This window comes from Lates calcarifer, linkage group LG17, assembly GCF_001640805.2.
Source record: "Lates calcarifer isolate ASB-BC8 linkage group LG17, TLL_Latcal_v3, whole genome shotgun sequence".
In the NCBI taxonomy this organism is placed as follows: Eukaryota; Metazoa; Chordata; class Actinopteri; family Centropomidae; genus Lates; species Lates calcarifer.
The window spans coordinates 11,992,260-12,005,739 of NC_066849.1; the positions used below are offsets into that span (position 1 = coordinate 11,992,260).

At 41.1% G+C, this 13,480-nt stretch overlaps 1 protein-coding gene across 1 annotated transcript in view; it reads right to left on the reverse strand.

Moving 5' to 3' along the window:
* The window catches only part of si:ch1073-396h14.1 (disintegrin and metalloproteinase domain-containing protein 10), a 29,097-nt gene extending 15,617 nt beyond the window's left edge, over positions 1-13,480 (reverse strand). Inside the window, exons 1-8 of the mRNA XM_018673392.2 lie at positions 13,237-13,480; positions 11,972-12,119; positions 11,620-11,738; positions 11,067-11,222; positions 5,328-5,413; positions 4,411-4,533; positions 1,532-1,624; positions 981-1,149 (exon numbers count right to left, since the gene is read on the reverse strand). Coding sequence (XP_018528908.1) covers positions 981-1,149; positions 1,532-1,624; positions 4,411-4,533; positions 5,328-5,413; positions 11,067-11,222; positions 11,620-11,738; positions 11,972-12,119; positions 13,237-13,297 — 955 coding nt within the window. The 5' untranslated portion in view covers positions 13,298-13,480. The remainder of the gene's footprint in view (positions 1-980; positions 1,150-1,531; positions 1,625-4,410; positions 4,534-5,327; positions 5,414-11,066; positions 11,223-11,619; positions 11,739-11,971; positions 12,120-13,236) is intronic.

The window sequence follows — 13,480 nt, forward strand, 5'->3', positions numbered from 1 at the left end:
TGTAGCCTCTGGTGAGCTTCTGCCACATACGGCCAGCGAGTCCTGGCAGCCAGAGAAGGAGCTGTGCTTTGACAACAGCAATTCACACAGAGAGGGAAAACAGGAAAACATGATTTCACTTTCCAAGCCTCATACTTTTTTTTAACATGAACAAACCCATATCTGTTTCATGTTTCTGTTTCTGTTATTATGTTCTTGGCACTGTCCCCTAAATTTGACTCCACTGTCAGAAATTTCTGCACTTTTGATTCACAAAGATGCAGGCATGAAGTAAAAGTAATGTGTGGAATCATTAATCAGATACAGATCAGATCAGATAGAACGTCCATTTACTTGCAGAAAAAGTGAAAGTTTAACAATTCTACAAATTTCTATTTTTATTAAATGCAAATGAATGAAATCAATGAAATTTCCATGACCTCTTCTCAGCTCTCTTGTAGTCTTTTTGTCTCCCTTTACTTTTAAAGGACGTTTAAAATATTTTGGTTCATGATAAAAGTTAGTTTGGTTAAGCTTAGGTTCAAGTCAAATTACAGTTAAAGGAGCAGTTGCACCATTTTGGAAATGCAGTTTGTTTTCTTGTTGATGGTTAGATGGGAGGATCAGCACCAAATCTGTTCATTCGAGATAAAACAATTGCTGGCAGCCAGTTAGCTCGATTAAGCAAAAAGACTGGAAACAATGGGAACTAGCTCTGTCAAAATCCACCTACCAGCATTTCTAAAGCTCATTAATTAACATATTATCATTTCCCAGCTGAAACCTGAACTATTCCTTTAATATTGAGGCATTCACCATCAGGGTTGAGTCAGCAATTTAGACAGTAAAGGCATGGAGAGCCAACATGTCACACTGAAGTCCTTCAAAGCCATTAAACAAGTGTGTCACTGCTTCTCTTAATCAACCTGCTGTTGTATGACATTATTCTCAACCAATCACAGTTGTTGCGGTGCACATGTGACACACTGAGAGCGACTCACCAGCCTTGCCCTCCCAAGCGAGTCCCAGCACACCGCTGTAGTCCCTGTTGGTGAGCAGGTAGGCCAGACAGAAGTTGCCCCAGTTGTTCTCAGAGTACAGACTCAACAGCTTCTCAGGCCCGATAAACAGAGGGTACAGAGGATCCTTTTTATCCTCTTCAGTCATCACCTGGAAAGTGAAGCACACTATTGAATCAACTATTAAGGAGCTCGCTTGACACAGAAGAATACAAACAATTACACGGGCCTGAGAAAGTAAGAATTATCTTTCACTTTTGGGGCTGAGAGTCGGTCCCAGTTTGTTTCTCACTGGTAGATGAAGAAACAAACTAGCCCCTGAGATTGATGGATTAACCTAATTGTCTTAATCAATGCCCCTCTTCCATTCATGGTAACAAGGAGGTCATGACATGTTTGTGAATTAACAATTGAATGTGTGTGACAGCCAGGATTAACTAGTTGTGTAGAGTTATCAGTGACCTGCATCTGAAGGGCGTCACTCTAAGATTTGGGACAGTTGTGTCAGTTGTTTGAATGCAGAGGGATCTTACATGGAGGGATTTGACTTTGAAGTTGATCAGCTTGATTCCATCGAAGTCCGCTTTGTCAAAGACATCATTTACAGCTCGCATGTAGGAGGCAACCTGAGAAAGACACAAGTTTATGTGAGAAAACAGTCTGGTATATCTTCAGCGACATCTCTTTCTGATCTTTGAGGTGCTGGGTGGACAACTGGCAGAACAATTTGACAATTACTAAACAGAATTTCACAGTAGATTTATCATTTTAGCATTTTTGCCGATATACTTGACTCTCTTTGAACTGCCCCTCCTGTGGTGCCCAAAGTCACAATTTTGACCATTTTTTGTCAATGACTCAAGAACCATGTCAGGTAACCTTTAAAGCAAATTCATCCGCAGGGTGTTTCTATAGTGGGCGGCACAGCCCGTCACACTTTCAGAGAGGCACGTGCAAACCACTCACATGTGAAGTTCTGTTCAGCAGGAGATGAACATACAGGAGGGCCTGCTGGGAAATTTCCATGGATGTAAATATTGACACCTTGGATGCATGAAACAGTAAAACCAGGTCAGCTGTGATTGACACCAGCATTTTGTCTATTTACACTCAAAGATCACATCACGGCATCACTTACACTATATTTTCTCACCCGGTGCAACAAAGGCCTGGCACTGAACCAGGTACAACAACAAGTGTGAGTGTGTGTGTGTGTGTTTGAGGTGGAAAGAATCTGAGGAGGGTCAGAGAAGGTGATGAGAGGACGCACAGCAAGAGGAAAGCTGGAGAGAATAACAGTGTGGCTGCAGACACCAGCTAAGGACAGATCTATTTACTCATTAACTGACCTTGCTTTGACCACTAAGAAATGTAAATAAAAAAGCACAGATGTGGAACAGATTTCATATTGACAGGAAACACAAACGAAAGTATAACTCATCTCAAACTGAACCTGGCTCAGATTCTGGGAGCACGAATCTGAAATAATTAGATAAGATTAAACATCTGTGTTTATACTTTCGTATCAAATATGGAATGCAATAACAAACACTGTTTATTGGTTTTAATTTAGAGGAAGATAAAAAGGTAATTATATTAATGTTGCTTCTCTAGATTCCCATGTCAGTATGTGGCTAAAGTCAATATCAGGAGAGCATCTCATGTGACCTCTAACCCCATTTACAAAAGCTTTGTTCAGACACAGAAACTTCACCACAGACAGACACTTAAATCACTGTTATGTTGCTTACTTGACTGAGGCAATACAGGCATGCCAGTGAGCAGGCAGCTTTTCACTCAGTGTGTAGTTCAAATGTGAGGTCCCTGCAGGTCAGCTGACACTAAAACTAAGATCAGTTTAAACCAAACACTGTTCAAAAACAAGTCGTTTTTCATCAGATTTGATTTTGTAAATTCATTTTAACTGTAAGACTGCACCAGTAAATAGTGCAATCATGGTAATTTTAACGCATCAGTCCCTCCTCAGACTCTGCTGCAGTACGTTTGCTGCTCTAATAAGGTCAAAGGTCAAGAATGCAGGACAAAGGGTTAAAAATGTTTGATATTTTGAATGTAATGAGCCACCTCAGGGCTCACAGAGTGTATTAAATACCAGAGGGAGGTCACTAAATCTTCAAAACAGGTTGTGTTTTTGTGATTTTGAACAAAACTGCCCTCATCTGTCAACCATCTAAGCTCCTGCTTGGCCTTGGCATGGCAGTTTTATAGCTGTTGCTCCATACTGGAGCTGCTGGGGGCAGCTGACGGGAAGAACAGGAGGTCCTGGCGGCTGTGCCAGCCTGGCATTCACACCTGGCACAGAGCCTTATTTGGTTAAATGTCAGCACCTCGTCTGCCACCATGTTCTCAGAGAACGAGAAGGTTCTCAACCTCTTCTCTACTCCTACAATGCCATGACAGCTGTGTGTGTCCGTGCAGGACCTGGCATTTGGCTCTTTATTCAGCCTCACGGCAGCAACAGCTCGGTCCTTTATACTTTTCTCAGTGGTAAATAATGCAGACTGTCAAACTATCCTCCTGTGTTGCTCAGTATAGGAAAATGAGCCAAAAAAAGCAAAGTTTCAGTCATGATTAACATGCCCTCCTTTGTTGAGCAAATGCTCCTTTAACTGGAGATTAACAGCAAAATCCTAAAATATTTCACAGGGATATTTGATCACAGACTCACTGTGAGATCAAAGACTGGTCATGCTGGGTCAGCTCAGTTAAATAAAGGCAAATATTCAGCATTAAACAAACTTTAATTCAGTTTATAAGCCCCTTTTTTTCTTGGTCAGCATTTTGAAATAAAAACAAATATTGATCCAGTACCAAACAACATTTGATACACATGGAAATATACTCTGTTTTTTGAAAAACAAGTTCACCAATCTAACACCACTGGCATATAGTTTCACCTGTTTCACTGAGATAAGATTTTGGAACTAAAATTACATCAAGTGACCTTTGATTGCACCACCATGTATCCTGAATCCAGGACATTAGATTCAGGGACAGGTTCATAAACAAAGCATGTGTTGCTCAACCAACGGCCGAGGAAATCCTGTCGTGTTCCGATGCTGCTGCTGGATTTATCATTGCACTAAAAAGGCTCCAGTGTACCCAGTGATCTCTGAGGCCTGACTACATCAGGCAGCTCAGGTATCAGCAGCGTCTTAAGTGCATCTGTCTGGAGGGGGTGAAACACACGCTTGAACATTGTCTTTGTGTCATAAAAAAAAAGCTTTAAACCTTAGCGACCGACTGTATTATGGATTCACAGGTTTTTCCTATGTTGTTGACTTACTTTCTAGGCACATAAATCCTGAATACTGAAGACATGGTTAAAGTGTGTATTACATATGAAATATCCTGTCCACATAAATGACAATTGAAGATTTTAACTAATCACCTGAGCCACAACAGCTTCCACTGACTTGAATCTCTTGAAGTAGAGGTGGTCAGCATGGAGGTGGAGCAGGCAGCTGGTCTTCGACTCATCGACTGTCCTCCTGGACCGGCTCGCTGCTGCCTCCTGAGGATGAAAATTGCAGGGACGTGAAGAGGGAAGACAGAGGGGAGATGATATAATATCACTAGGATATACAGTATTTGAATCTCTCGTTGGAATCAGAGAATGATTTGTCCTTATTTTGCAGGTGGAAAATCATGAAGCTCATTTGATCAAAACATCAGAACATATAAACCTAGAGTCTGTATGATGGCGTACTGTATGTTGTGTGTTGAGACTCGTGTCTCAGTAGGAGATGAGGACAGGAACACAACTTGGACACTCCACTGGGAACAACATCTGTTCAGATCATTTAATGACCAAACAGTGGAAATGATCTCCACCTGCAGGTATGTTGTTAAAAATGGACTCATACCAGTGTCCAGACATCCACTGTTGACAATGGGCATTAGGTCCACCACCTAGTTGGTCAAAAGTCAGGACACCCAAGGGAGAGATTAGCTAAATAGATTCAGCAGATGTTTATTCCATCATTCCTGGTTTTATTATTTCTTTATAGCAGACTCAAGGTCATTGCTGATGTAGGTTAGGCCTATAAGGAAGCAGCTCAGCTCTGTTTTCTTAAGCCACCACGCTATGTTGTTTGTATCGTACACATGATCCTGTTACTGTCTTCACATCCATGTCATTTGCAGTCGGTGACTAAACAACCTAAATAAACACTAATGATCGATTGCCCTCATAAATTAGGCCACTTAGAATAGATGAATCATAACGTTTCCTCGTTTGTGTGTGGAGTGTGTGTAATTGTGTTTGCGTGTGTGTGTCCAATGAGGTGATGTCCTGGACTTTCCTACCTCATTGGATCGGAGGTTTTGGGCGAGGATGTTTAGATGTTCTACACCGCAGAATCCAGCAGAGCCGGGTCTCATATGTGGCAGGACTACATAAAAACAAACACATACACTTAAGATACATGTATGTACATTCAGTATTTTATTTACTGTCTTATGTCGCTCCTTTAGTCAAACATACACAAAGACGCAGAGTGAAACACACACACACGGCCAAGTAAACATCGTCAAGAGTAATGTCACTGCCTGAACATGTTCATTCAATTAGGGAACAAATGACTTATCTGAGTGTGGACATATGCGACCCAAATAAAACAGTGAATAAATAAATGAACAAAGATCAAACATGAGGTTTGGTTCAACCCGCTACATTTCATTTGCTGGAGCAAACAGGATATTGTGTAACATAAACTCACAAATAAACACACTGTAATGTGGACCAGGGCAACAGTCTAATCTTTGGAAAATTACTTATTTGTTTGTTCTAATATGATTATCGCAAATGCTGTGTGTGTTTTACCTGGGGGCAATGATCTGGGAGAAAATATTGAATGATTCAAGAGCCAGATAGGAGACCTGAAACATGCTTTATTGGTAAATGTTTGGTAAATAGGAAATCTGTGGAGTGTCACCCAGACACTTGATTATGAGCAGTTTTGTTTTATTCTTATGTTGTTGATATCATTCCTCTACTACTATGCAGTCTTTTTAAGAATAAAAGAATCCAATTAGTCTTCATGGGACCAAAATGAATTCATAAAACATCAGGTTGTGGTGTTTCGCAACATGGCTGTGGAGTTAAAGTCATCAAACTGAAAACTTCAGTCAAACGTAGTATTTTAAATGCAAAATCATGCAACTTTGTTGGGTTTTTTTTACCCGCGGTTTCAAAAACAAGCTTGCCACTCATTAAAAATATGCTTTACACTTTAACCGTTTCTTACGCAGAAGAATTGAAACAGAAATAATTTGAAATCGGCTCCTTAGTGACCTGTGCGTCGAGCAGCTAACATGGGTAGAAGCACACTCACATTCTCAGACACTTTATAAATAGAGGACCCGCATTTGGAAATCGGCACAGTGGTCTGGAGCAGGGAGCCACGGGGCAGCCTGTGGAAAATGCTGTGATAGCTGTTCGTTCAATTTCACTGAAACAACACCATCGTCTGCGATTTGCAACACATCTGGGATGGCTGTCTCATTCAGATTGATGCAATAATGATGGGATTGCAGTCATGGGAGGCATCGCATTGGCATAAACTGGCCCCTCGCGTTTGCACTGGAAAAGCCAGAGAATTCCACAAAAATGTGAGAAAGATTGCAAAAGACTGTATGAGGTTTGTGATGAACTGTGGGGAATCAGCATATGAATGTGGGGTAGACAGAGTATATGTAATGTAAAGTACACTGCTGTAAATCTTTCATAATCAAAACAATGGGTTTCCCAGGGGTTATGCACAAACCTTGTGGTTATAGCTAAGACCGATATACAGATATTAAAGTAGACAAAAAATTGGCTTTAAATTCCACAGTTACAGCAAAGTCACATGACAAAATAATCACTTTCACATGTTGTTTGCAGTAATGAGAGAGTGACAGAATCAGGGAACATTTTGCCAGTCAACTGGTGACCCATAAGAACTTCAAGGGGTAATGCAAAGTGTGTGTTTGTGTGCATGTGAAACACTGTCACCAGTACAACACCCTGCATCAGACATGAGCCTACACTGAGAGAGAGAGAGAGAGAGAGAGAGAGAGAGAGAGAGAGAGACAACACATGATTGGATCACACCATCCTACGAAAGTCCTCCAGCCAATCGCAAACCTGCAATTCGTTCTATACATGGCATGAGTGGGGACGGGCTGGGTGGGGGTGGATGTGGAGGCCTAAATGCCGGGCGTCGACACACTGATGGAATTATTTCCAGACCTCTTTACTTGCCCATGTTAGTGATCTCTCTCTCTCTCTCTCTCTCTCTCAGTTTGTCAATGAGTCTCACTCTCCTTGATCGTACTAAAGCAGATAAATGTTTCTGGCCTGTGCTGCCAACAAAAATACAGTCTTTTGTAAATTAAATTAGAGAAGAAAATGTCTTTAAGTGATCTGAATCCCGTGCATGGATCAAGCTCCTTGACGGTTAAACTGCTGTATGGTCAGCGCAAGACCAGCCAAGAAAAGAAAATGATTTTCCCAGATGAAAAATCAGTGTCACATTTCAGTCAAGACTCACATTCCCAGCAGCTGTTGGAAACTAGTTCTGCTGTTAAAGAGTGATGTAGAAGACATATATCAGATCCTCAAGTCTGATTCCAGCACAGAGCTTTGAGTATTTATGACTGTGCATCAGTTCTTTTGTTACAGTAATGAAGTTTGGTGTCTCGGGGGCGGATGCAACACTGGCAAAAAAAAAAAAAAAAAAGGCACTGGGCAGTTAAACCAGGATGTGTCTGTGCTGTAATGGGACACTTCCTCCAATTTTTACCTTAAACTTGCTGCCCCATGAGTGACCCTCTGGTCAGGCCAAGTGTACTCCGAGTGCCCTTGCAGCTGGCCCAGGTGCTGCTCCGGTCGGTCTGAGAGCCCTCAAGTGCCCCTGACTGGTTTGTTCAAGTGCAAAATAACCCTAAACCTATGCATAAAACTAAACTCTGTATTTCACATAAGTTTTCCTCCGCTGTATACGAGAGTCTGTACAGCTGACCTCAGAGTTCTTAAAAACAACATGATTCACACGCTTGGTGGGTGATTTTCTGCCTCATGTGGTCCAGACATCACCTATCAACCCGCATCCTCCCCTCTTACGCAATTTATGAAACTCCCTATGCTGATAATGTCAGGGTGTTTCTTTGGAATGGAACATGGAAATCCTGCTATCTTTCAACCATATTTCAACACATGATTTTCTTTATGCGATTGTCAATAAGTTCTTTTCACTTGTTCCGATCAATGCACGCAACAACTGTAACAGCTGTTTCTTCAGCACTGATGTTAAAAATGAATAACCTCAAGACATAGCTGCAATACTGAGAGTTCAGCCAGTGTTCATCAAACTATTTTGCAAATCTCCCCTGTCTTTATAATGTAATTTGGCAACAAATATCATGAAGAAACTGATGTTTAAAGAATACCTTGCATGACTGTTAAACTGAGGATTAGATAGATGTGTGTAGGTGTGAAATCTAAATGAAAGATCCAGGGAATGTTTCAAACACAACTTCACTGAATTTACTTTCATTTTGAGGAAGCAGGAAACATCAAGAGATTTCAGGTGATATTTAAAGTATGTCTATTACTCTTGATTTATCTCAAGGAAGTATGAGGTTAATAGTTACCCTTTTATAGATCCCTTTGAAGTTTCACATGAACAAAGGTGTAGGTGCGCATGCACACACACACACACACACACACACACACACCTGTTGACAGGGATTACTCAGACTCCCAAGAGTGTAACGAATACAGATAAAAACTATTTTAGACACATATCAGTTACAGTGCAGTATAAACTTGGGCTGGAAATGATCATAATAAACATTCACAGACTCATGACCTGGAGTCAGTGATGTTGTGGACTCTAGAAACCTGTTACACAACAAACCTGTTTTGGCACACATCACAAACAAAACAACACAAAAACAAACAAACACAGACTGTCGGCATAAACAGGACAAAGGTTGTAGAGCACTAAATGTTCATAACATTAGCTTAGGTGGTAACAATAAGAATTACATTTAGAATTTAGAATTACAGTTAGCTGTTTTTCACAATCTTACTTAGAAAACTCAGCCATTTTAGTTTTACTAGTGTACATTTTGAATGTTATTTCATATTGTTGCGTTATTGTTTGCAATCTTGTGTCTCCCTGTGCTTTATTATTGTTTAAGACATCCATGCATTGCCAAATAATGAGTCTATTATTTGATACATGTTATATGAATAACAAATATTTTGCCAATGGCAGCATCACCTGTGTCAATCTACCATGTCCATTTTTTATTACATTGTATTTCTTCTCACTATAGCTCTCTTTACACTGGACAAAACCCCCCACTAACATCTGGCTTTTGTTTTCACTAGGAAAGGGTAAGATCAGCATTACTCTGCAGAAGTCACGAGAATTTATCGGCTTCAGCTCTGATCGGCAGTGATAGAAAGCACCAATTTCCGCCTGTTTTCCTTTCAGAGCTAGAGCTATCATGGAAGCAATGAGGGCTTATTGTCCTCCTTTACTAACTTCTACGACTCTTGTACCATTTCAGCCACAAAAAGAGTAACCACCACAAACATAGTCAGCAGCCTCCAATGCTGCTTTCTACTGTTTACTATTCCTGTTTTCCAACACATTTGTGACAATACCTGTGATCTTAAAGCATAGCAAGCAGGCCATGTGTGTGACCAGGAGACCAGGAGTCCTGATATCGTTACATTGTGCTTGGCCGCTCTGGGCCGTGCCCTGTGTCCCAGATCTGATAGTTGTATTGACATCCTCCATCCCAGGCGACAGACGGTTCCAAGACGACAACCACAGGAAGTGGAAATACATACAGGAGTGGATGTATGATGTCATTATGTCCTAATTTACCACTTTGTATGGAAGCATTGATTGTTTGTTGAAATATCATCTGCCAGATCTTTCACAGTTTCCTGCAGATATGCTGGTCTGTCAATGAAAGAACAGGATGTTGTTGGCTGTAACGTTGTCTAATGTAAAGTTTTGCTACAGTTGTGAAAGGGGCTGAAGAAATGGAAGGAGGCGCGGGGGGAAGGCAGCCACGGTGTCTGTGTAGACTTAAGGACAAACACTGGGGGGGTTGTTTTTGGCACAATCTGCTTCTAGGAAAAAGCTTTCTTGGAAATAATCTAACACCGATGCAAATGTACCCGCGCAGCCAGAGAAAAAGACACACACACACACACACACACACACACACACACACACAAAACATTTTGACAGGTCTCACTGATGACTGCCATCTGGCCAAATCATAAGCCAGCATAATTCAAAGACAACTAAGAATTCATTTTAATCTGTTGTCGTAGAAACTGTCTCCATGGCCCTCAATTCCTGCAAGATCCTCTACATGCTCCTGTTCTCTTTTCTTCTCTCCTTTCCCTTTGAAAGCTCATATCCTTGTACTGTACCCCTTCCTCCTCCTCCTCTTTCATCTTCATACTTTTCCTCCTCTACTTAACCCCCCTTCCATTCCTCCTCCCCCTCCTCTTACAAAAGTCACACCATCTTCAGTTTATCTTTTCTTTGGCTGGTGCTCAGGGTGGGTCCCAACACCCCCTCTGAGCTTTAAATAGGCTCTGCTGTTACATTATAACTACACTCTTACTACAAGTTGAGGGTATGGCTGGTTTATTGACCCCTGGTAACCTCACTAAGCTCTAGAGCTGGAAGCTGCAGATACTGTATGTGAAAGAGGGATAGGGATTAGTCATAGGGGAGAGATACATTTTGCTGTATTTGTTTGTCTTTCTGTGAGATAGCCAAAAGGACCATAAATCAAAACTGCTGAGGGAGATCTACTGTTGCATGGAATTTCTTTTTGTGCTCTCGCCATCATCACCAAATTGCCAGGAAAAGCAACTGAGGTCATAGGGTGTCATTTAGAGAGTTTCTTCTTCTTTTTTAAAAAATAATCCTGAACACTGGGGGCAGTTTGAATTTACTAAAGAGCCAAAAGAAACTTGAAAATATGCGCTGAGATAAGTTTTTTGAAAAATGAATGTCTTACCCATGTCATCCTCATGGTAGATTATAGAGTGGTGATCTGTATGGTTGCTGGTGTATCTATGGACTGGCTCTATGTGATAAGTCCCGTTGTCTGTGTGGATGGTTCCCTCAAACTGACCCTGTAACACAGAGCCATGGCAGGCTGAGCCATGTTCACCTGCATACCAGGTCAAGAGAGATAACATGTCAGGGTCAGAGAGGTGGAAAATGAGCAGAGACAGGAGATTACCGAGGAGAAGAGACAGACGGACAAAATAAATAGATAAGATACTGAGAGAAATGCTAAAGATTAGCAGTGCTCAGACATCAGAGAGATAGAAGAGGTGAGTTATGCGGCACGAGCATCAAAGCAATGAACTGAGTCTCATTTAGTCCCGTCAGTCCACTAAGTTCTGCTTTGTTCCTCAGATTTCAATAAACAGATGTTTATCCACATGTTTTATCCAAACCACAATGATTATAAATTTCTGGTTTTACTATGCGATTAATCACCTTGATATCAGTAAAATCATTTAGATTTTCCTTTGATTTCTTTTTTTTTTTGTCATACCCACCTTCTAATATTCCTGAGTATATGTGGGAGAGATCAGCTGACATGGCACCATTTTCACTGACCACCATGAAATTTTGGGAAAATGCGTCTGCACTTCGTCTCAAACGCAGGCGGAAAGTCCTGAAAGGAAACAAAACACAAACAGCTGTGGTCAAAGCTTTGTACTGTTTTGCTTTGAGAGGCATTTATCAACAGCAGGTAAATATGTGGACTAATCACTGAGTAATTGTTGACATGTGTTATTGGGTGAAGAGCGGATACAAAGACTTTGCTCAAACAACAGAATACTAACCAGTTGTGTGTTCACTGTGCTTTTTGATTTGGCTGCACAAATGACAGAAATGTGAAGTTACCTATGAAAAGCAGTGAAATCCAGCTGCAGTGTGTATTCCTGAGGTTGTGTGGCTCTCCTGGCTCTCAAGTGCATCCTGTGAAGATCCTCTGTGTCATATGACAAGCCCTCATAATGCTTTATATATGGACTAATGCCACTCACAGCACCTGAAGTGAAGGAAGAGGTTCCAGTTACAGGACAGACTACATTTTTTGAGAGTACATAAGACATAAGAGTACATTAGGGTACTCTCTCTAATGTACTCTTATAAACAGAGTACTTATCTAAAGATGTCTCTCTGCTCTAATTTTCTAGTTACTCATCTCTGTTGTAGATATATTAGATATCATTAAATCACATAAAATCATAAATTACATCAGAAAATCAGCCTTTATGTCGACGACATATTGCTGTGCTTACAAGATCCTTACAAGAAACTTTCTCTTTAATCAACACCTTCTGTACTAAACTTTCTAAATTTTATTTTCCTGATAAAATGTGTCTGTGGGTGTGGGTTTGAAACATGGTTGTTGTGTTGATGTTGCTTTGTACCATCTATGGTTACTGATTATCTACCTGGATCTTGATGTTGCAGTGGAAGGCAAAGACCTAATTATGTGATTATTACTTCTTCTTTTACAAATTCCAATTTTCCATATTCATTCCAAATAAGCTATTGTTGTTACCTCAGCAAATTTAAAAACACACCGTTTACTATGTTGCAGAGTATGTCTCAGTCATACAGGTGTGCAAACTTGGCAAACACATTCATTACTTTACAGAGTGTTTACTATGAAGTACTGACTAACTGGAGAAAGCTTTGGGAGAGGCATGCACTCTCCTGTTCAAGGTGTTACTTACTCACTGTTGCCCCTCCTGATTGTGAATCACACATGCTTAAACCCTTAATAAACGAGTGCACCCCAATAATCACAACTAAGTAAGTCACAACACTCTGTCTACATCAGCAGCAGGTATAGCACTACAGCCCCTGTTTGCAGCATTGCTGAGAGGACAGGTTGAGACATGTCTGAGAAGAGGCCAGTCCACCACAGCAGCTGAAAACGGCATATTCATACACACACATGGACACACACACACACACACACCCCTAAACAGAGTGTGACACTCACATACACACACAGTTATACAACCACAAACAACCCCACACTTATTCAGGGTTCAGTGTGAGGAAAGCCCTCTCTATAAAACACACACACACACACACACACACACACACACACACACACACACACTTATCTGCACATTCCACCGTCACACTACCTGTAATCCATTCACGGCAGTTGACCAACAACAACAGCAGCCAGTAGTGTTGAACCCTCATGATCTCTTCATTGGTGGGTTTTTGTTTTCCTTCACCCTTCACAGTTTTCTCTTACTCCTCCTTCTCTCACCTCTTTCTCTCTTTATCATCCATTTTCTCTTTACCTCTCTCTCAACCAGCCCCGTACCTGTGGTCCCGCACTGGAATGTGACAGTGGTTAGGAAGTTCAAGCCAGGACTCGGT